Consider the following 25510-nt stretch of genomic DNA (forward strand, 5'->3'; position numbering starts at 1 on the left):
GTCTCTCGGCTGCTGCAAATAAAAGCATTGGTATTGTGCCACCCTGGAGTGCCCCTCTCCTTTGGTCTCTTGATATTTCCAAAGTTATTGTGGATGCTATTGGCGAGGATTTGCCCCCAAAGACCACCCGCATGCCAGGTAGATGGGAGTTCGCGAAGGCAAAGAATCAGCAAGTAATTAATTATACTTGGTTTCCTCCATGGTACATAACGTTTTTGATTGAACTTTACAACCGATACGGTTGAGCATTGGAGCAGGCCCACCATAAATGACCAATCGACTCCGACTGTCACCCAGTGGTTCTCGGATATCTCTGGATTGGTGGTAGTGCTGGGCCTGTGCCGAGGTCGGAACGGTCTGTTCGGGGGGCTCTGAGCACAGCAGTAATCAACAAATTGCCAGCAGAGATGGCTGCTAGTGACAGCATTCAACTTGAAACAGCTAAACAAATTTTTGCCGATATGGATGAAACTAGCACAAACAATGAGGTGGTTGGAGCAGGATTGCAACATACAGGTACTGTGACCATTAAACAAAAAGTATTTGCTTTTGAAAAATTAATGCACAAGGAAATAAGCACATGGAGGGAACTGCCATCACTGACCAGAACCATTGAAGCGAATCGAGTACCACATGGATTATGTATCTTTATTATGCCTACCTATGAATATCTTTTTCCAGGGCTCTTGGAGGAATGGGCGATTTTACTGAAAAATCCTGTAAAGGTATGATGCAAATTCTCATTAAATATGCTGAATTGGATGTGGTGAGAACCTGCCGTGAGATAGAAGAGCTAAAAAAGCTTGAAAAGGAGATTGACCAAACTATGATTAAAGATTTGCAACTAGTTATGACGGATAAACTGCTCAAGTACGAGGAGGAAGTTAAGTTAAAGAAACAACAAAAATCTCAGTGGGATAGAAAGGATTATGCAGAGGGCAGAATTCTGACATTTGCTAGAAAATATGATGTCTATAGAAAGGAAATGCGTCATGGAATCCAGTTCGGATAGTAGTACCGATACAGATGACGCGGCAGGCTTCTGCACTTCTGTTAACCAACGGGGGGTTTCTTACTATGAATATTGTTTACTGCGTCAGGCGGACAAACCCAACAAGCATTTGCAATGCAATAGGTCTCGCATTTATAAGAGTTTGAGCTATTGGCATTGTAAAATTAGAATGCCTTTTATTTATGTTTTGGTTTTAAAACAAATAAAAGGCATTGTCATTTACAATGTTAGTAGCATAAACTCGCATAAAAGCAGTGTGTGGAGTGCAGCAGTGTGCGGCGTGCAGCAGTGTGCGGCGTGCAGCAGTGTGAGGTGTGCAGCAGTGTGCGACATGCAGCAGTGTGCGGCGTGCAGCAGTGTGCTTCATGCAGCAGTGTGCGGCGTGCAGCAGTGTGCGGCGTGCAGCAGTGTTTCGTGTAGCAGTGTAAGGCATGCAGCACTGTGACATGCAGCGGCGTGCAGCAGTGTGCGGCGTGCAGCAGTGTGCTGCGTGCAGCAGTGTGCGGCGTGCAGCAGTGTGCGGCGTGCAGCAGTGTTTCGTGTAGCAGTGTGAGGCATGCAGCACTGTGGCGTGCAGCGGCGTGCAGCAGTGTGCGGCAGTGTGCTGCGTGCAGCAGTGAGTAATGCAGAAGTGTGCAGCAGTGTGTGGCGTGCAGCAGTGTGCCGGTTGCATCAGTGTGTGCCGTGCAGCAGTGTGTGGCGTGCAGCAATGTTTCGTGTAGCAGTGTGTGGCGTGCAGCAGTGTGTGGCATGCAGCAGTGTGCGGCATGCAGCAGTGTGCGGCATGCAGCAGTGTGCGGCCTTCAGCAGTGTGCGGCATGCAGCAGTGTGTGGCAGTGTGTGGCGTGCAGCAGTGTGAGGCGTGCAGCAGTGTGTGGCGTGCAGCGGCATGCAACAGTGTGGCGTGCAGCAGTGTGAGGCGTGCAGCAGTGTGAGGCGTGCAGCAGTGTGAGGCGTGCAGCAGTGTGTGGCGTGCAGCAGTGTGAGGCGTGCAGCAGAGACACGTGGAGGGTGAGGAGAGACACGTGGAGGGTGAGGAGAGACACGTGTGGAGGGTGAGGAGAGACACGTGTGGAGGGTGAGGAGAGACACATGTGGAGCGTGAGGAGGAGACACCTGTGGAGGGTGAGGAGGAGACACATGTGGAGGGTGAGGAGGAGACACATGTGGAGGGTGAGGCGGAGGGTGAGGAGACACGTGTGGAGGGTGAGGAGAGACACGTGTGAAGGGTGAGGAGAGACACGTGTGGAAGGTGAGGAGAGATGTGGAGGGTGAGGAGAGACACGTGTGGAGGGTGAGGAGAGACACATGTGGAGGGTGAGGAGAGACACGTGTGGAGGGTGAGGAGAGATGTGTGGAGGGTGAGGAGAGACACGTGGAGGGTGAGGAGAGACACGTGGAGGGTGAGGAGAGACATGGAGGGTGAGGAGAGACATGTGGAGGGTGAGGAGAGACACGTGGAGGGTGAGGAGAGACGTGGAGGGTGAGGAGAGACACGTGGAGGGTGAGGAGAGACACGGAGGGTGAGGAGAGACGTGTGGAGGGTGAGGTGGAGGGTGAGGAGAGAGACGTGTGGAGGGTGAGGAGAGACGTGTGGAGGGTGAGGAGAGACATGTGGAGGGTGAGGAGAGACGTGTGGAGGGTGAGGAGAGACGTGTGGATGGTGAGGAGAGACGTGTGGAGGGTGAGCAGAGACACATGTGGAGGGTGAGCAGAGACACGTGTGGAGGGTGAGCAGAGATGTGTGGAGGGTGAGGAGAGACACGTGTGGAGGGTGAGGAGAGACACGTGTGGAGGGTGAGGAGAGACGTGTGGAGGGTGAGGAGAGACATGTGTGGAGGGTGAGGAGAGACACGTGTGGAGGGTGAGGAGAGACGTGTGGAGGGTGAGGAGAGACATGTAGAGGGTGAGGAGAGACACGTGTGGAGGGTGAGGAGAGACACGTGGAGGGTGAGGAGAGATGTGGAGGGTGAGGAGAGACACGTGGAGGGTGAGGAGGGTGAGGTGGAGGGTGAGGAGAGACATGTGGAGGGTGAGGTGGAGGGTGAGGAGAAACAGAGTTGGAGGGTGAGGAGAGACGGAGGTGGAGGGTGAGGAGAGACCGAGGTGGAGGGTGAGGAGAGACCGAGGTGGAGGGTGAGGAGAGACGGAGGTGAGGGTGAGGAGAGACGGAGGTGGAGAGTGAGGAGAGACCGAGGTGGAGGGTGAGGAGAGACCGAGGTGGAGGGTAAGGAGAGACTGAGGTGGAGGGTAAGGAGAGACCGAGGTGGAGGGTAAGGAGAGACCGAGTTGGAAGGGAATCAGAAGTGGAGGAGAGAGAGAGGTGGAGGGTGAGGAGAGACAGGGGAGGAGTGGGGGGGAGGGGAGGATATCACTTTTACTTCCTCTCCTAGTGTAAGGTAACGCCCCCACCCCACAGGCCCTGCCGGGGCCGAGAGCAGATCACTGTTCGCATCAGCCGTCACCCGAGACCGCTCCGTACTTGTTGGTAAATAGAGGTTCACTATCTGTTGATAATGGGATTCACTTGGGGGGCTGACTTACCTCCTCCACCCCCAGGGCCAACACTGAGAAGGCATCAGAGACCTGGTGCTGCCTATGCTGCAGTACTCTGAGAGAGAGGGATGGGGGGGCGGGCAGAGGAAGAGGAGTGGGGTTAGAGAAGGGACAGGTGGGGAGAGAAAGAGGAGAGAAGGGACAGAGACAGAAAAGGAGCAAAAAAAGAATTAGAGAGAGTAAAGAGGAGAGTTGGGGAAAATGAAAACATTACGAGAGAACATGTAGCAAAGAGGTGGAGAGAGAAGATGGGAGAGAGTAAGGACGCAGCCAAGAGATAGGGCAGAGACAAAAAGAATCGAAACAATACAAAAGTATTTTCCAAACTCGTAAATAACCACGGGCCAAACAACTGATCTACAATGAAGCATCCGAATCCGGTATATTATGACGTTAACCATGCAATAAAAAATAAATTAAAAAAAAATAAAAAAACACCCAAAAACACGTATACACCATGTTGACCCTTTTCCATGCAACGTATTCTAAAACGCCATTCTCATTCATACATTCACAGCAAACCTGTTCACAAGAGTGACAGAAAATGTGGTATTAGTGTTACACTTTTGTTTACATCCATACCCGCTCACTTATGCAATTAAAGGATTCATGACCACACGGTTAAACAAAACGTACTGACACACACTCCCGATCTGTGAAACGTTCACCCCACTTTCTCGAAATTGAAACCAGTGCATGTGTCCGACGAACTTCCTGCCGCTTATCTGAATGCACCAGTGGCAGAAGATAGTCACCATCTTGCAACAACACAATTAAAGGGAGGCATGTCTGTCTCTCCCCACCGCCACATGTCTCTGAGTCTTACTGTCTCATGCAAGATCTCCCTCTAGGAGACAGCTGACACCGACTCTTCCCCTGAGACAGTACGGGAGATGCGTGTGTGTGCATAGTGTGTGTGTCTATATGTATATATCTGTGTGTGTATGCATGTGTGTCTGTTTGTATGTGTATATGTTTGTGTATGCATGTGTGTGTTGGTGTGCAAGTATGGGTGTGTCATTGTGTTCATTTGTCTTCATGGATGTGTACACATATGTTTGTGTGTATACCTATGTCTGTGTATGCATGTTTGTGTGTATGTATATGTGTTTGAGTATGTTGGTGTGCGTGCTTGTTTATATGTGTATGTGGGTTTGGTGTGTTGGTGTGCATGTATAAGCATATGTTTATGCATGTCTGTGTGTGTTTGTATATGTTCATGTGTGTGTGTGTAAATGCATGTGTGTGTTTGTATGTGTGCATAGTTGTGTATGCATGTGATCAGAGGGAAGAGTGCACTTGAGGGCAAAGAGGAAAACATACAGGGAAGAGTATGTGAGGGCAGAGAGAAAAATACAGAGGGAAAAGCACGTGAGGGCAGAGAGAAAAATACAGAGGGAAGAGTCCATGCGAGGGAGGAGAGAAAAATAGAGAGGGAAGAGCTCATGTGAGAGCAAAGCGAAAAATACAGAGGGTAGGGCGCATGTTAGACTGGATATAAAAACATAGAGGGAAGAGAGCATGTGAGAGCAGAGAGAAAAATATAGAGAGAAGAACACATGCGAGGGCAGAGAAAAAAATACAGAGCGAAGAGCACATGTGAGAGCATAGAGAAAAAATGCAGAGGGAAGAGTACATGTGAGGGAAGAGAGACAAATACAGAGGGAATAGCATGGGTGAGGAAAGAGAGAAAAATGGAGAGGGAAAAGCACATGTGAGGGCAGAGTGAAAATACAGAGGGAATAGCACATGTGAGACCAGAGAGAAAAACATAGAGGGAAGAGCATATGTGAGGACAAAGAGAACAAGTACAGGCTATGCCAAGCGGAAGTGATCGCGTTTGCGATCAAACATCAAAGCGGTGAAAGTGAAAGTAATCGAACAAAGCATCAAAGGGCTGGGTGAGAAGGGAGGGGGGAATGCAAGGGTCAAAGCGGCTAAAGTGAAAGTAATCGAGCAGAGCATCAAAGGGCTGGGTGAGAAGGGAGGGGGGAATGCAAGGAGCAGAGGAGCAGCTGTGCACGTGCACGCCATCGTGCACTCAAGCCCTAGGCCAGCAAAACCATGTGGGTAGCACTTTTGAAAGCCCACTTACACTTCCGGCCTGGTCACCCCCACGCTCCTGTGCCTGTGCCTGCTCCCGCAGCCCCAGCCACCCGAGGGCCGCCGAGCCCACACCAGCCTCCCGCAGCCCCAGCCACCCGAGGGCTGCCAAGCCCGCTCCAGCTTTCCCGCCGCCCCAGCCCGTGGCCCTGCCCCCCCGCCAGCCGATTGGCTCGCGCTCCCGCCTCCCCGCAGACCCTCCCGACCGGCTCCCTTCTTATGACGTCCCCAGAGCGACCGCGCAGCGGACGCGCGCAGCGGGAGCACCGATTGAGTGCCGAAGGTGCGCCAAAGGTAAGCCCGTCTACTCCCGTCCGCGCCTGGACCGCGCCCAGCGCCAGGACCCCTGGCACCCGCAGACCCCAGCCCACCCGCCGGACGTACGACGCCGCCACCCTCAACGCACTCAACGCCGGCCGAAGCCCAGGATGCTACCGAGTCACCCCGAGACGCACCCACGGACCCTTCTGCTGCAACTCCTGCAAGTTCACCTGCATCCGGACCTGCACTACTCCAGCACCAACCAAGACCAAGACGAGCAACAGCAGCAGCCACCTGAAATGCATCCTGCTCAACACCCGCTCCGTCCACAGACACGCCGTCGAGCTCTGGAACCTGCTCGACACCACAGCCCCAGACGTCGCCTTCCTCACGGAAACCTGGATGAACGCCTCCTCAACGCCCGACATTGCCATCGCCATCCCAGACGGCTACAAGATCATCCGAAGGGACCACATCAACCACACCGGAGGAGGCATCGCCATCATCCACAGGAACACCATCCGCATCACGACCAACACCGACGACACCCTCGCACCCGCCGAGCACCTGCACTGCCAGCAACTCAAGACCTGGCTGTTCGAGCAGTAGCGGACCCCCCTCCCCTAGCGCCTTGAGACCCTCTGGGTGAGTAGTGTGCTATATAAATGCTTTGATTGATTGATTGATTGATTGATTGATACAAAATGTCTCAAAGAGACAGCTTTCGCTGTCTCAGCAAGACCTAAAAAGGACCTCTGTTAAAGGGCATAGGAAGTGGACGAGATGCAAATAGAGGAAACGCACAAGAAGAGGAGGAATGCAATCCATCGCAATCAGGGCGGAGCACCCATCGGAACAAGAAAACCTAATGCAGAAACCCACAGTCATCAACTTCTCTATAAGATCATTGAATGATGTAGAAAGATCCCTCCTTGAGCTGGGACTGATGTTTTGTCCTAGCTTGGACTTTATCAATGCAAAAACATGAGTAGACTTGTATCATTTTATCAAGAAGTTAAAACTCCAGAAATTGCATTTGATAGCTACTAAAAAATACTACTCTTTCTGGCAATTTCTACTGAGAGCAGTGACATCAAAGTTGGTGATGTAGATTGTCTCTTGGCCCTTTAGACGCTACTCAAGGTGGGGGAATCGGAAAATCCTGATGTGGAATTAAATAAAATTCTGGAGTCTTTGGGAATAGATGTAAACACTCCAAGTGGCAGTGGTTTCAAATTGACATCTAGGATGATACCATTGTTGCCTCCCGATAGTGTCGCTGTATTTCATGATATTACGGTGAAGGAATTAAAAATGGTGAATAGAGCTCCTGGCAATTTATCTAACGCACAGAAACAAGCATAAACAGCCTTAAAATCGAAAGACATAATAGTCATTAAACCCGCAGATAAGGGTGGGAACATAGTGCTATTCGATGTTGCTATGTATGAAAGTGAGGCACTCAGACAGTTATACCAATCAGAATACTATGAGATCATCAAATTAGAAATATATAAAGAATTGGTACGCAAATATGATTATTTGTCTGAATGGGGTGATAACGTCATACTTGATTTTGATAAATATCTGTTTCTAAGAAAGGTTTATCCTAAGACACCATGTTTTTATCTCTTGCCTAAAGTCCATAAAAGCATATCCAATCCCTTGTGGAGGCCAATAGTATCCTTTAATGAGGGATTTTTAGAAAACACTGCCATTTATATTAATTTCTTTCTTTTTCCCTTTGCCTCCATGCTACCTTTGTAGTGCAGGGACAGCAGTGACTTTCTGACAAAGATACAAAGCACTGAATGGGTGGACACATATGTGATGATCACTATATATGTCGCATCATTTTATGCATGCATTTATCACCAGATTGGAGCGAAGGTTAATGAACACTTTTTGAAAATCAGAGTTGTCTGTTTTTACAAACATAACAACATTTTGCTTCACATGATTAGATATTGCATTAAGGAGAATATATTTTTTGTCAATGGCACATATGTGGATGGTTACCGCGATGAACACCTGCTTTGTCATCTACATTCACAAATATTATGATGGGCTGGTGGGAGGAACAGGTGGCCTGGGTGAAAAATAATGAGGTGTTCACCCAACATGTATCTGTGTAGACTAGGTACATAGATTATGTATTTATTCTGTGGAATAGGCTCTTTGAAAAGGCACTGGGATGTATACAATTGCTGAATGCTAATCCTTTCAATATAAGATTCATGACTAAAATGAGTCAGCTTCAGGTTCAGAGACAAGTTTATTCAGACATTTGTCCATAAAACATTCTAAATACACATTTGACAAGTAAAACCTTTAAAAGACCCCCCCTCTTAGCTACCCCACTCCCGACCCATTACATTTCATCTTTAAATTTCTGTTTGACAGATCGTAAAAACCGAGCAATCCCAACTGCCACATCTAAATAGCGCATCTCAGACAATAACTCCACCGCGTTGTTCCTATGAAGAGCATCATATTAAAAAAGCTGAGGACTTAAAAACTTCATTTGATTTGCGAGAAAAAAGACGCAGTCCATTAGAATATGCATAAGGGTACATTTAACTTTCAAAGGGCAGGGACAGAGACCACTATTATTCTGCACCCTAGTCCTATGTGGGTGGGATGAATAGATTGGATTACATCCCGCCCTAGCCCTTAATATTTCGTTTCTCAAACCTGGGTCTGGTAACCGGGATAGATAAGGGAAAACACTATCCTGGCCAAATGTAGCAAACGAGAAACTAATAGATGATTTCTTCTTTAAATACAATAGATCTATTAATTCTGATGCCGTAACAGCGGATTCTCTCAGTGCTTGTTTGCCTGGAAAGGTGAGCCAAGATGTCACTGAGACACTATTTAGATGGAGGTTCTTAATTGCAATTATTCTGATTCTAACGGCCTTTGCCCACATCCTTTCAGTACTTTGGATCTCTTCCAATTTAGAGACTTTAGCCACCTCATCATCCTCCAACAATTTGTTAAAGTATCTTAGAGACCGAGTGGAGGCCGCCATGTTCCAAGAGACCAGATTGCACTCTCTCCTAATAGCCTGGACCATGGTGCCTTGGGGGAGTGACAGACGTCTTTTAAGCACTACCCCTCCAGTCTGTCCCATTCATAGGTTGGATCAAGAGAGACGACAGGTTTAGATTGATTTTCTGGATGTTAAACTTTGGGTGGCAAAAGGGAAAGTCTATTCCACTATATTTCCTAAGGAATCAGCCGGGAATTGTGTATTACATTTCAAAATCATCACCCAAAAACTTAAAGAACAGCATCCCCTATTGAGAAGGATTGAGGATTAAGTCGGCATGTAACGTGGAAGACGAGTTTCAAAAACATAAAAAGTCACATGAATATGAGATTTAGGGGAAGGGGGCATGTGGCCAAATTTTTCATAAGGCTCAAAGAAGAGCTGATCCGGTCACTAGGGACCAACTCCTATTCCCTAACACTGATAAATCTCAGATAGATGAGTGTAAATGCCTGACTTCTATATATAATAGATCATCACATATGATAAGGAACATCATGAGCAAACATTGGTCCATTTTGAGAAATTATGGGATCATAGGCCCTGGATTACCTACCAGACCCTCTATTACATACAGAAGAGGAAAATCCCTGGGGGACATCTTAACACATAGCTATCATGCTGAAAATCTGAAAGGGGAAATGTGGTTGTCCAAATCTGTGGGCTTCTTTAAAAGAAGCCAATGTAAGGCATGGAAACATACTGTGAATACCCATGAATATTTGTCATTTAGTGGAGGAAAGAGACATATCACCCAGTTTCTAACATGTTCATCTGACTACTGTGTGCATATGTTGGTTGAGCTTCCCCTGCAATCTCATGTACCTCATTTCCACTTAGGAACGCATTCTTGAACATCAGAGAGCAACTAGAAATATGGGCACCTTCTATCCCATAGCAAGACAGAACCAGACAGCTCAGACAACTGGAATCTAGGTATATCCTTGACTTATAGACAAAACATCCCTTAGGTTTCAACAAGGATGAAGAACTAGAGGTACATGTCGGCTAAGTTACTGTCGAAAATGTGTTAGTGACAAATTCTCTCAAAGGGAATGATGGCATATCAATATTATCCATTGTAAGGTTGATTTGCCCACTGATGTATGATGGTAAAACTCTTTGAAAATTGAATGCAATTTGTCTATATTTATGGCAATTGTACTAATAGATTTAGATATACTGTTCATTACATGGTGGCCTTCCATGTTGCACATATGACTATGTGTGTAGACTTGGTATTAATTAAATTACATGTCTACAATGCTACACAATTTGTAGCACAGCACTGCTCTGTGTATGCTGCCTACTTTTTTGTAATGAATTCCACCTGCAATCTAAGTATTGTCCACTGGGGCAAAATCTTATAGAATTGAATATGTTCATTGCGCTTAGTGTATATAGTGACTGCTCCATTCGCATCATGATTGGTGATGCTTATGAATTGCCCACTGAGGCTAAATTGTAGGCTTTGTCGCCTTTTTGATTATTAGAATATCATATTTGGGCTTAATATTTATATATTGCACAATACACATTGTTTGTACAGTGTATTACTCATTATGCATATGTAATTTGCTGCTTTCAGTTGATATCGAGCTTCGCCTTATAGGAGACTGTGTTTGGGAAGATGAATTGATATGCAGCTTTCGTGAACAATAGTGTTTTGTCTTTGTTCATTTGTGTCCCTGTTTGCATTTCATTTATTTATTTTTCTTTGTGCACTTTAAATATTATGTTGGATATTTCACTGTGATGAATTGTAATATTCTATTATTGTGTAAATATGTTCAGGTGCATTATATACTGGTTTGACACTTGATGGAAGATTTCTTCACTGTCTATACTGAAATGCTTATTTATTTTCTGATGGTGGAGGGGCTCGTAACCTTGAAAAAGCCTCAATTGAGCCGAAACTTGCTGCTGAAAATAAAAATCATTGCTATCACGCAACCCTGGAGTGGACTTTTCCTTTGGACTCTTGCCGTTTTCAAAGTTATTGATCTATATATATATCTATCTATATATATCTATATATATATCAATATATCTATATATCTATATATCTATATATCTATATATATATGAAAACAAAGTCCTGACCTCCCGAATTCAACAAAGGGAGTTGGATACAGGTATGGACCTCTTAAACCATGCACAATGCTGTCGTCCAAATGCAAACACCAAGCGGTTCCACAGTTTTAATTCCGACGTTTATTTCATTCTTGCCAGACAAGTGTCCGCCTCAGACGCGTTTCGATCGCCTCCGCGCCCGCAATCCACTGCTCATGACGTCACATATTACATCACTCATGACATGGTCAGTGGCATCACTCATGACATCACTGATGACATCATCCTTGTGATAGAGTGGCGGTCGCGCGAGTTATAGTTATCTGAACTAACTATAACGGGGGAATTTCATTGGTTTTTTACGAATGAAATATCCACCTAACTATAACATGTGTGAAACCTATGGTTTTTTAAGTGAATTTGCAAGGTTTTTTAAATGCTAATTCCTAACTATAACATGTGTGAAACCTATGGTTTTTTCAGTGAATTTGTACGGTTTTTTAAATGCTAATTTATTTATGTATTATTATTTTGTTTATGTATTTATTTTACAATAAACTACGTACTAAAAATTTTTGTTATTTTTTTTTTATTTTCACCGTGCGCGCACGGTGCGCGCACCCCCGCGATTTAAAAATTAAAAAAAAAAATATATATATATATATATATATTTTGGTTTTTCACCGTGCGCGCAACCCCGCGATTTAAAAAAAAAAGATTTTTTTTTTTCCTACCTTCGGGGTCCTTCAGGGACCCCCTGACAAAGGCTAGGGGGTCAGGAACTCTATACCCTGCCCCCTTTTCACGTTCGCCACCTTCCTTTTTCACTCTCGCACTGAAAACAAACAAAATGGCGGCCGACACTTCCTGATTTCGACCGATTCGAACGTTGACTAACATGTAACCACCAATCAGAATTACGCTCGCGCACGTTAGGGTGCTCGCACGGTGTGCGCGCACCCTGCGCGCGTATAGATATTGATAGGCTTTTAAATGCTATTTTCTCAGGAAATACTGAACAGATTTACACCAGACCTGCAAAAGGCACTTCCTTGACCTTATGGCTACCTCTCTGCCAAATTTCAAGTAATTCTGTTCAGCCGTTCGGGCTGTAGCTGCGTCTAAAGGTCCTATGGAAAAATGCATGGGGAAAACGTGTTTTGGGACCCCCTTTTTTCTCGGCCCCCGCTTGACGAATCACCCCGAGACTTTCAGGGTAGGAGCTGAACAGAGCGCCCCATTAGTTTTGAAAATTTCGCGAGGATTCGTTAACCGGCGCCAAAGTTATTCAAAATAGAATTTTGAGATTTCCTATGGAAACACGGTCCTAACTATAACTATCTACTGGCGACCGCCAGTAGATAATATATATATATATATATATATATATATATATATATATATATATATATATATATATATATATATATATATATATATATATATATATATATATGTATATATATTATGCCAGTATTTTTTTTGGGCCACTTACTCGGAGGTCTGAGTCGGGTTTCAGCAGCCCGTAACACAAATTCTCGACTTTCCAAGAATAACCTTAAACTCTCCTGGTCTCTGAATGAATTTTTTTTTTTGGGAAAAACAGCTCCTCCCAACGCATTTCGGCCATATCCAACCTATGGGTCATGGAGTCAATTAACCAGACCCGGTATAAATAATGAAGCACTATAAACAAAGACATTTGTCAAATACACACATATGGTCTCATAATGTCAGTAAAGCGGCGGCCATTTTGAAATATCCATTTGCTACCAAAATGTATTTGCCAATACCAATATATAGAATTTCTCTCTTAATATATACATGCACATAATGTTTAAACTCTTAAGTTACGAGTTTCATAATCTACTGTGCAAATCAAATTAAACAAATAATATGATAGAAAATACTTTTTGCACGACAGTATATTCTTCTCCTTAACATCATGATACATAGATACCACCCTTATTAAATAGAAGAAGCGCACAATGTATAATGTACAGTAATGATGATGAATGGCCTAATCCAAATTAATACACATTGACATTGGCATACATTTCTATACAGTCAAATTATATAAGGATCAGTGCACAAGAGATCGTCAAACTAATATCCTCAAAAGATTGTTTCAGAAAAGGTATTTTCATTTAATGTATGGAAAACTCTGTCTGCCAAGCTCTAAATCTGGCCCTTGGTTCTTAAACAAAAGGTGTTATCATTAACACGTTGATGATACTCAACTAATGCAACCCCGAAGAATTAAACTGTGAGTCCATTGTTTCCAAGATTCTAACCTGCAACTCGAAGGGCATGGGCCCAATTCACAAAGGTAAACTTAGACCTGAAGTCTAAGTTTAGACCTGAAGTCTAAGTTTAGACCTGAATCTAAACTACCCAATTCACAAAGGTAAATTAACACCTGAAGTACTAGACTTCTGGTTTAAACTTGAACTTCAGGTCTAAGTTAACGTTTGTGAATTGCGCCTTTAGACAACTGTCTAAGTTTACCTTTGTGAATCGGGCCCCATGTGTAGAACTTGCAACACAAATGTGATTCATTGAGTTACATCATCCCACTGAAAATAATATGAGCCCTTGCTTGAAAGCTAATGAACTGGAACAAAGGGAAATAAGACATGCTGGTATTATTATTTTTTTTGTTACTAATTAAAATTCTCTTTTGTGGGCAGAATTGTAAGTGCCCAATAGCACCAATTAGGAGATCATATCTTTTAACTTGTTAACATAGTGACAAACTCTGGAGTTGCAGAATTCACTGTCAGGTCACATACTGTAGTTTGCTTACTGTGATGAACTTAGAAGGGCAACGAGTATAACACAAACATAGGGGCATATGTACAAGGATTTAGCACCAACAGAACGTCACTTTTTAAGACAATATGGTTGTGTTAAGTCCATCGCCTTAGTTACAAGGCAGCGTGAAGCCACTTAACGTGGCTTAATGCCACCTTGTAAATAAGGCCCCATTTCACGCAGCACTCAGCGTGAAAGGGAAATGGGTGCTACGGTGGGCATTCCGCCGCAACACCCCTTTCTTTTTTACGCTGCCCCCTATTTACAAGGGTGGCGTAAGTATGGTGCAGCGTCGAAATTAAGACAAAAAAAAACCTAGTCTTAACATGGCGAAATGAGGAGAAATGTTTAATTTCTCCTCGTTTTTGCTGTTTCTATGTGTGCTGCATTGTGCAGCACACATAGAAACAGGAAATCGCCATGAATGATTGTTCATGTGAAGGAAGGAGTGCCTTCCTGCACATAAACAATCATTATAAAAAAATTATGATTTGCAACTTCTATGTGTGCTGTACATAAACAATAATTTCCCTCATGGCAGGCACCTGACTAGAGCCCCAGCACCGATTATGCTGGAGAGGACTTGGCCTAATGGCTAGAGCTGCCAATTTCGGAGCTGGGGAACTGGGTTCGAGTCTCGGCGTGGATCAACGTCCTGTGATTCTGGGGAGAATTGCGTACCTTACAAATGAGTGTGTCCTTAATTGGTACTATAAGCACCGGTGATGAGGATTAGGTGCCGGTGCTGAGCACTGGCTCAGATTAAGCACTGCCGGGAACTGCAGCAATTAATCATTTCTTTAATACCAAACTTAAAAAAAAACACTTGTTGGTTCGTAGCTCTGTAACCGACAGCTCAATCCTTCTCATTATTATTGACTTCTGAAAGCAGGAGCATTAATTATTGGAGCTGCAGTATTTGTTGCTTGTAGAAAGAAGAACAATATTTTGAGGAAGACATCTAAATTAGCGAGCATTGGAAATGCATCGGTTTTGCCTATGTAAATAATAAAGAGCTGTTTTCATCAATCATCGTCTGGGAGAAGGAAACAGCTCCCTGACAGATAACACAGGAGTAGAAATGATGCGATGCAGCGGCCAGAGTTGCTGTCTCGAGAGCTAGGGATCCTGATTCGAGTCTCAGCGGGGCCTTACAACATCCTGTGATTCTATGCAAATCACCTAATCTCTCCGGGTGATACATTTTTATATAAATATGCTGCAATAGTAAAAGGCAAAACTTTATGAAAATATGGTTCCACCAAAGCGGATGTTAACAGTATTTAGGAAGTGGGAAACTGATAAGAGAAGCAGACCTGGAACAAGCATTGGTAAATTCAGGAAAATATGCTACAGCCTATAGAAATGGAGAAAAAGTAAGTGGCACGCACAGGAACCAATGAGAAGCAAGGAAAGAGAGGAGGCGGGATATAAGTCCCTTTATGTTTATATTAAAAACAATAGATTTCTCAAGCACAGTGCAAGTGATGTGCAGGCAAAATCTAAAAAGGGTTTGATGATAGCCTAGAAATGTTTGCTGGGATAGTCACTAATTCTAAGTTATTGCCAAATTATTATTTTTTTACATACAGAGTAAAACTCAAAATACAAGAAAATGAAAGAATAAGTTCGTAAATCCAATAATTCGATTTTGTAGCCCAAAAACAGCCTAAATTGACATGGAAATCACCCCCTGTTCTCTGCCTGACATGGGTGGGAGAAGGAGGAAGGCATAGGGCAAAAGTGCTAGCTAGATGTGAAAAAGCGGAGGAAAAAGTACGGCAGCAGTCAAAAAACACAAAAAAGAAAGGAGCAAGGGCATATGGGGCTAATCAGCGAATACATTGGAATCTTGCTGGGAAAAGCAAATACAAAGCAATCTCATCAACCCAAAAAATCTGTCTAGAGAATCCCAGCACGCACAGTGGAAATAGACAACCATCTCATGACAACATTAATATCAAAAGCAATGACAGAGCCCTTTGTTTGTGCCTTTAGGCTTTCCAAACTTAGGGCCTGATTATGATGGCGGTCGAACGAGCATCCGACTGCCATCCTGTCGGGAACGGAACCGGCCGACAGGGAGTCGGCAGTCCCACCGGACAAATTACTATCCGACCGCCGTGGAGGCGGTCGGAAACATGCCTCTTAGCACGGAGGCTTGTGCTGCGGCCCGAAAAAGGGCTGCAGCACACGCCTCACTGCTGATAGTCATGTTTGTAAACAACCCTGCACCCTGTGGCAGGCACCATGCGGTGCCTGCCACATGGTGCAGTGATGTTCAGGGAGGCACCAGAGGTACCCCCCAGACCTCATAGCTGAGGGCTAGAGGGGGAAGGGGGCCCCGCTAGGTGCCCAAAATCCCTTTCCGCCTGCGTTTTCATGGCGGGCGGACCTCCATGAAATGGCAGGTGGTAAGGGCATTGTAATCCCTACAGCGGTGCCTGAGCAGGCACCACCCCTATTGTATGGATTGCAGTCCCTCCGGTAGGCTCTTTGAGCCCATCGGATGGGGAGCGGGCGATCTATCTGCCATATGCATCCACCCGCCGCGGACCTGCAGGGGCCGTTGGTGGTGGGACCACCACCGACTGCTTGACGGAGGCTGTCCCACCACCATCGTAATCCGGCCCTTAGACATATTGGTTTTGTCAGTGGTTTTTACCAATGCTGTTCAGCATCAGCAAAAGGAAAACAATAAAATGGTTATTGCTGTTTCTGATGAGCGCCATCATGGATGTACGCGTATGTTTCATAATGCTACAGTGGCTACCACATGATATGTGCACCTGCGTCACCACACATGCATCCGTAGGTCACTTATTACACAGTAGGCAGTGATCTGAAATTTTTTGTTGCAAGGTCGTGGATGCCATGATTGGAGAAATTACATTTTTTTAAATGTACATAAAAATATGAAAAAGAAAGGAGAGTCCCAGTATTTGATTGCAGGTGCTGAGCTTTTAAAAAAAACAATAAAAATATATATTTTTCTTAAAAATGGAAAACAGTAGGGAAGAGCTGGAGGAGCATTGGAGAAGCTGGTGGGGGTAGGACATCAACTGCGCCAAGTGTCAAGAGCAGCAGAGGGGACGGAGGAGCAACAGAGGAGCGGAGGATTCACACATTCAAAAAAGAAAATAGCCGTCTGGGAAAGCAACCCAATAGTTTGGGGGCAAATGGGGGAACAATACAGAGTGGTGGTGTGGAGAACTTGAGGGAGGGTGAGAGGAAGAAAACACATGCATTTCCACTGAGTGCCAGAAGAAAAAGAAAAAAGAAAATTGTGAAATGGCACACGCCATCCAATCAGAACACAATCAAGAAGAGATGCTCCAGAGGAAGGAGAAACAAAGAATAGGAAAATAGGAAGGAAAGCCATTGATTAAGAATCATGGAAATTATGTAGTCAAGAAAGCCGCCATACAAATAACAACAAGGGACTGACCCTAACCCCACAATCTGTATATATTTTAATGTATTTGAGTAAATAGGTCTTGTACAGTAGGCAGCTAAACTTGTTTGTAGGTGTGACTTAAGAAAAACAGAATTTACATGCTCATTGTGTATATATAGTGTATGTCGCTGCCATTGCTAAGAATATGTTTTGGTACGTTTCTATTGAGATAAATGAACATTTGAGTGACATACTTTACCTGCTGCTACGAACAGAATTCCGGCACTAAGAATGATGTTGTTTTTGCTGCTGTAAATCCGCCCTGCTCCGACACAGAGGCCTCCAAGCATTAACAACACTGTGCTGAGGATAGGAAAGACACTGGAGGCCCGAACAATGCCTGCAGACAAGAGAGAAAGGATATGACGCTATCAGTAAGGCCCTTCCTGGCTCGGGAATTACATGAGCACAGGTACCATGCTGTCCCCTCAAATAATTTGAAAAACAAAGGGAGTTAGGCCCAAAGGACAAGGTTTAGGCAGGGCCGTATTACTAAATTGGATAACTGGGGATAAGCCTATACCTCAAATTTTTCAAAGCATATATAATTACTGCTTCATGGACAAACACTTTATCTTTATATTTATGCCGGTATTTTTATTTATACCTTTTACTTATATCTTTAATCTTTTTAGTTCATACATTAACACATAGAGAAAGAAAACATTGTCTTTTCATGTCAACATAACAAACACTTCATAAAATATTTCAAATTTACAAGTGATAAATCGTGCTATATACAAAACATCACAAGACTCTTTAACAAACAATTGTGAAAAAAAACAATATTTAAACAAGACCCAACACACTCGTTTTGTGTGAAACCAAATCAATATTCTAAGACCTTTATTTTTTTTTTTTTTAAAAGCATCTACGTCTGGTAATTATAAAAATAGAATTAAACCACAACTTCTCTGCACAATTTATAGAGATGTGCCGACGCGTTTCGAATCCTAATGTTTCTTTAACAGGACTCTCATCAGGGCTTCCTTATTTTCTGAATAATGTGGTTTTCTTCTGAATGTTGTGATTTCTCTCTCCCACACTTCTGCTGGTCATACCTCCGGTGATCTCTTAATACAGAGACCTTCAGTTCTGTTTGAAAGGCACTTTATCTGACCGCGTTTATTTCTAACGAATTGTCATGCAGGCGCTTCGTATCTCTTTTGTCTGAGACGCGGTGAACGCCGCTTATTCTTCCTCGCGTTTAGTTATTTTCTACTCGCATTTGCCGCAATTTGTAAACATCTTCGCGCTGCATATCACCACTCCAAAGACCGTTGTTAATGATAATGAAGCGCCTGCATGACAATTCGTTAGAAATAAATGCCAAATGGTCAAAGAAGGGTACATAATAATCCTTTCCAAGAGGCGTGGCCTGTGTAGCAAAGGCTCAGATTCACAAATGCATTTACTGCCTACATACCCTGCAATTAGTAAATTGTAGGGTTTGCCACCAGTAAATGTGTTTTTTGAATGTACTAAACCCAAATAGAGATTTGGTAACAGGTTAGTTACCGAAACGCTACATGGGTTCAGGAGACCACAGGTGTTTGGGAGGAGTGAGCTGTAGTCTGCTGCTATTGGGGAGAGAGATCTGCTTGAACCACCATTTAATCCCATTCAGAAAGCTCACTCGGTTAATGCACCAGTGCAACAATGTATCTGTAACATGTGGGTCACAAATTCCACTCCTACTGGGATCAATCAGTTGTTTAATTCATCTACTGCAGAGATGTATTTATAGTTTGTTTATAACGGGTTCAAAACCTAATAAGATACCTCACTCCCAGGTGCACTGAGAGCGTGAGCTCAATATCACTAGAGTCCAACAGTTCAAAATAGACAACTTAAACAGATTGCCCTAAAACACAATATTATCTCATTCACAACCACACCTATGTCTGCCTGTCAGTGTTGTTTGTGGATGCCTTTGTCTGCAATTTGCCACAAAGTAAGGGGTTATTTAATAAGACACCTGTGGGGCTATTCACAAACGTATGTTTCTTTTTAGTAATTTACACATGTAAATGTACTCTCACACTTTTGAGTAATGTTACTATTTTTGGCTAATCACAAACTGTATTACACGTACAAGTGTGACTTACTATTAACAAAAAAAAAACTGTAATAATTCTAGCCCACGCTTAGCCAAACGCTGGTAGTGCAGCACCCTCCCATAAAGAATAATGGAGAACAGGGACTCAACTGGAAACACCATAGGAAATAATGTTAATTTAAATTAAATAATTTCAAATAGTTTAAAATATAAATAAATATAATTTACTGTTAAAAATATATAAAAATAGTATCTATGTTTAATTTAATTATAAAATATTTGAATAACGCTATACTTAAAAAAAATATTGTAACAATACACTTTATTAAACTTTGTGGGGCGGGGGGGGGGCGGGGATGGAAACGTTTTTAACTTCCTCCAGTTCAAAGTGGGCACCAGGTATAAATCTTTGACCTCGGACCCCAACTCTTCATTACACTTCTTGACCAGTAGAATCTCCCAGGGAGCAGGACTGCTGTGCTGCTGAAAAGGATCACCACTCTGCTTGACTGCTGATCTGAAGGACTGCTGCCCCTGCTGTGCTGACCTGCTGCCCTCTTCCCCAGATGGGAAGGACAGGACCTCTATCCCTAAACCCAGGACCCAGAATGACTCCAAGGGCTAGTTGGCTGGCCTCCTGATCAGAAGCCTCAGGAGCGTAACAGGCTTCCAACAACCTTGAACCCAGCACCTGTACCCTGCCAGCTGTGTGTCCTGACTTCCCCAGTGGTGCCACCCTGTCCCGAGCTCTTGGAAGTGGGCCTGAAGGCGCTTTGACAGCCCATCTCTGGATCCAGCAGAACCAAATCATCTCCTCCACAGTGCATTCCTGCAGAACCTGTGCATCACCTTTGCTGCTTGACATATCACCTGAGGAACTGACGCATTGCCTCTGCTGCGCAGACTTTCCCGATGCCAGGACTTCGCATCGCTCATCGCATCTTATCAGAGCCAACGCATCTCCATGCAAGGACATCGCCATGCCCAATGCAGCATAACAGAACTGGTTCTGCACGATGCATCCCCTTGGCCAGACCTTGCATCACATCTGCTACGCAATGCATCATCGACACAGAACTGCGCATCTCTTCGCAACCAGTATTAAAGGTACTCTTGTTCAGAGGGCCTAAATGGGTACCACTAGTTGGCCTGTATTGACTGAACAATAATTTATTGGGTGTTATTTGTTGAGTGCCTAAGGACTTGGGTTCAAGCCCACACCACCTCCACTTACTAGCAGTGGCGATTTCTCTACATGAGTGGAAGAGTGTTGCCCCACCTTCCGCGAGCGCAGCAGTAAACAGAATAATAAAATGGTCATTACCATTATATTTTTCTGTGTGCTGCTGGCCCAGCCTTCAGGAGTTTGAGGGTGGGGAAGGTGAAGATTCCTGCGGAATGCAGGGTGTCTCTCAGGGCTCACTGCGCATGTTGGCTGTCTGACATACACACATCAGACCCAGCAATCCCAGGGCTGAGAAACAGCCGGAGGATTGCTGGCACAGCCCCCCAGCCTCAAAATGAGCGCTGGGTTAGCCTTCTCCAACCAATCCTGGAGCTGCTCTCATGCTGAAAACAGCATGAGAGCAGCTCCAGGATTGGTAAGCTTTGCGCTGCACTTGGAAGGAAGTCCTTCCCTTCCCTTCCTGCTCGTCACCCCCAGGATCGGCGTGGGGAGAGGAGCACAGGACGGTGGGCCCAGCAGCCAACACCATTTAATAATGTTGCCAGCCGCCACTGGTTACTAGGCCTTGGACTGCTCTGCCTCTCCACCCAGTAAGAGTCAAGTGCTACAAATGAATACTTGGTTCCGGGTACAGCGGGATCGCTGACTCATCACTTGTGAAGGCTCCTCGTCCTTCGCGGCTAATAACCTGATTTCTTACATCATATGTCAGCCACATTTTTTCTGATATATTGGCCAAAAATTGTGTTTGTGCCTGTGAAGAAATAGTTTGAGATACAAAACAATTGGATGCAAAGCAGGCCGGATGATGGCTTCTGCTTCTGATACAGTAGTAAAGCTTTACATACCACCACAATATTGTGTGTAGTACAGTAGTTTTTCTATGCACCTGGGCAAGTAGAAATTACCATGGCAAAATTTACTTTACATACTGGGCATTGTGGATTCTGGCATCACGGCACTATGTGTAACTTAATGAATACCCCTGTTCTATGAGGCCTGGGCACGTATAATAAGGCCCGTGTATGAGTCTAAACGACCTGGACGGGAGCTCCGGAACCTTGAGCAGTTCATGTGCACACTGAGCTGCCTCCCGTCACAGTAAGCGCCACTGCCTTCTCGAGCCCCACTGAGCACCCCACTAGACTGGCCCTTTAAGCCATACTCCGGTGTAGGCTGCCATTGTAGCATGGTATTATCAGCAGGCCGACATGCTGGATCAGACCCTAACTGGACATGGACAACGAGGGGCAGGATGCCACGAAGCAGCATTTAAAGCTGTCAGTCTTCCTGCCATACAATTCTATATGAGCATTGGCTGTCATATCAGAATACATACCGTTCACATGAAAACCACCATTATCCCGCAGATCCATATTACACGTGCGTAAAACACGGTTGTCATGCAAAAAATGTGTTTTCCCTGTTATGTAAACCGCCACAAACCACCCTTCTGTAGTGTGTGACGCACTATCGAAGCATGCAAACTGCCCTGGCTGTACAGCACCGTGGTTAATAAAGCCAGGTTCACTGTCCCTGCAGCATCCGCTCGTTCCAGAAACGAAACTGCCCCGGTGTGTTTGTCTCTCCACGAGGCGGGCGCCATGGCCAGTTCATTATCAGCGTCCACCCCCTCCCCCTCCCTCTCCCATTCTCCTGCTCATCGCGGACCCGGCCCGGAGGGTGATTGGACTCTGCGGTGGGCGCTGTACCCGGGTCTGAGGGCCCTTCGCGGATGACTGCACCGAGTGCCAGCGGCACAGCATGCCCTGGCAGACAGCTGGCATCCCATGCTTCCTTCTTCCCCTGCGGTGCTCCTGGAAGGGTACTTGAGTGGGCCTCCTGGGGTGCAGGCATGTGCAGGTCGTTGCAGCTGGAATGTAACCGTGGAACCCTTTGAGGCTGGACCATGGCATCCCAACCAACCGTAAGGGCCAGTCAGGCCAGCGTGGCCTCTCTGCCTCACATGTAAGCACATGCTACGCGGAGGAACGAGGCAAGGAGCGGGGTTAAAGGGCACGCCCCGTCGCCAGATTCCATAGCTTCTTGACAAGCTTTGTCCTACTGTAACCTCAGTTACTGTCCTCAGCCTTATCTGCTTCCCTGGTGTGCATTTCTACAGCTGCTCACGTCCTGCTCCTTCCCAGGTTTGTCGTCTCGTGTTTTTGTATTCAGCCTCTCTTCCCCTCCGCATTCCCCTGCCCTGCGCTCTGCCATGTTGGTACTTTTTACTCTGAAACTGTCCCTCTACCCTCATCTTCAGCTTCTCGACGAAATGTATAATCTTGCTTGAAATGTTTTCTTTTTGCATTCCCATTCTTCATTGAAAAGATGAGTCTTCACAGCACAGCAGGCGGACACATGGCAGGAAGTTGCAACTGTGTGTTAAGGTCCATTTAAGGCAGATGCATTGGGGCCCCCGCCACTCCCCCCCCCCCCACACACACACGTTCGCAGCTTAAGTGGGGGCTCTGATACATTCATTACATATTTATGGGCCTCTTCTGCCTGCAAACCAAATGCTCATAAATAATACTTTTAGGGACTACTATGGCAGAGGGGCGTGGACAATCCCTGACATCTACATTCAAGGAAATCGTGAAAGAGAAATAATGAAACTTGACGAAAATAACGAGCTACAAATAGAACAAGCATTGGCATAGCCAATAGGTCTCGCTTTTGGGACCTTATAAGTATTTAGTTATGCAGCACAATATCCTTGGTGCAACAACATCAACTGTTGCATGGCTAAACACTTATAAGGTCCCAAAAGCGAGACCTATTGGCTATGCCAGTGCTTGTTTTCTTTAGTATTCTATAGCGCAAACTCTCCTCGAAGGTATTGGAGCACTTTACATGAATGAGCACCAGTTACATTACACAAGGACACATTCCTTTTTGTGTTTTTTAGGCACAAGGAGATTAAATGATCTGCCCAGACTCACACAACGTTGAGCCTGCGCCTAAAAACACGTGTGAAATGTTGCTCTCCTCTATGAATACCTTAAAATGTGTGAAAAGAAGCGACCCCTCCCAACACCACTCTGGCATCCTAGCCGAATCAAGGGTGACTTGCAGACAAAACTGACAGCTAATTCAAACATGAAAGGTGTGATTGCAGCCACTGGCACTCGAACACTTGTGAGCTCCCTCGCCCTCCCTCGCGCTAAAACAACTCGGACAATGTGTGAACCAGCATCGGCTAGTAATGAATAATTGCCAAGGATGCCACAACAGCGGATTTTAAAGGTAAACACATTTTGTCACCAGCCCCCAGGTACAGCTCTGTCTCTGAGGAAGCAACATTTCACCACTGCCGTCTGCCTACCTATTGTTTCAGCAGCCTAGTAACGATGGGTGACGGTGGCCCGGTGAGGCTTTCGGAGGTTGGGAGATAAGGGAATCCCACCCTTTCGCCACTCTTCATAGGGTGAGGTGGGGTCTGTGATGTTTACAGATACCACCCCATCCTATCACCAACGGGTAGAGTGGGGAGCCATTAATAAGTGCCATGCAGCCACTCCTCGAGCTGATGCTCATGCCGCCCGGAGTCGCTGCAAAAAGTGGCACTACCGTGTGCCATGTAGGGGTGGTAATCAAAGCCCCCAGATAATGGAAATTACAGGGCTGAAGTGATTTAAGCCATTTGAACCTGTGCATGGCTTGCCTGACGAGGCAGTGGCCTCGGTTCGGGAGGAAAGTTGCTTTATTTGTAGCTCTTGCGTCAGTTTATTACATTTATGATAAAACAACAGTTTAAACACACAGCAGCAATGCGACAAAAGGATCAGGGAAATACATGTTCACAGGCCCCCTTAGCAAAGCCGGCGGCATAGTTATTTTTGTTGCGAGAGCACAGCTTCTCTTATAGGGTGATCACTAATGGGTCTTTGTAGCGCGGACCACAAACCGGAGGGAAAAGCTCTGACAATACGTCAGCCGGTGAAATGGTGCTGGTTTATTGAACGATGTGCTGCATTGATGTTGTGTGGTGCTGTAAGAGAGAGAGATGCAGCCTCCGAAATCTAACTTCTTAACAAGCCAAGACAATCAGAAGAATCCGAAGAGGTGGCGGACAATCACAAGACGTGCAAGCATGTGCAAAGCTTCTGCTGTAATCTTTTTTTCAATATTTGTAGCTCTCAAGAAAAGCTTATCTTGTTATCCCCACTTTTGCGCCCTAATAATAATGTCAGAAAGGGTGACAGAGTTAGTCCAACCATGGAACAGGAATGAAAGAAAATGATATTCAGCCCATGTCATTTAGTATGCAAAGCAACAACATGGAAACATTTAATCCAACCAAACAATGTTTTGACCAGGGCCAAATTCTAACAAGCGGCCGTGCGGCCGCGAAAGTGATCGCGATCACGATCAAACATCAAAGGGGCCGCAAAAGTGAAAGTAATCACGGTAAAGCGCAGCGCGTGCGCCCGCGCACATGCACTGTAGCTCTAGGCCGGCCTGGTAGCACTTTTTGGAGCCCTCTCAATAAGTCTCACCAGACCAGCGCATGCGCTGCGTCAGGCGAGACCTAAAAAGTGAGCATGAGAGAAAAAAGCGAGAAAGAAAAAAATAAGCATGAGAAATAAAGATGGACAGGTAAAAAAAGTTTTAAAAAAGAACGAGAGGAGAAAGGAAGCGTGATAGGAAAGAGAAAAGAAAAGATGAAAAATAGGAAGGAAGTGTGAAAGTAAACAATAGTGAAAGTGAGTGCTTGGAAGGATGGCAGAGTGGAAGGAGGAATAGATGGAAGCTTAATAGGATAAATGGAAGAGTGAACAGATCAATAGGTGAAAGCGTTCATAGAATGAAGCATGGAAGAATAGACAGATGGATGAAAGGATGGAGCATGGAAAAGTGAAAGTAAAGAATGGTGAAAAAGAGTGCATGGAAGGATGGGAAGGTGAAAGGAAGAATGGAAGCGTAAGAGA

At 45.1% G+C, this 25510-nt stretch overlaps 1 protein-coding gene across 1 annotated transcript in view; it reads right to left on the reverse strand.

Moving 5' to 3' along the window:
• CACNG4 (calcium voltage-gated channel auxiliary subunit gamma 4) overlaps positions 1–25510 on the reverse strand; it is a 539024-nt gene that overhangs the window by 88958 nt on the left and 424556 nt on the right. Inside the window, exon 3 of the mRNA XM_085614416.1 lies at positions 17531–17671. Coding sequence (XP_085470542.1) covers positions 17531–17671 — 141 coding nt within the window. The remainder of the gene's footprint in view (positions 1–17530; positions 17672–25510) is intronic.

The sequence above is a fragment of the Triturus cristatus genome, chromosome 7 (genome assembly GCF_964204655.1).
Source record: "Triturus cristatus chromosome 7, aTriCri1.1, whole genome shotgun sequence".
In the NCBI taxonomy this organism is placed as follows: domain Eukaryota; kingdom Metazoa; phylum Chordata; class Amphibia; order Caudata; family Salamandridae; genus Triturus; species Triturus cristatus.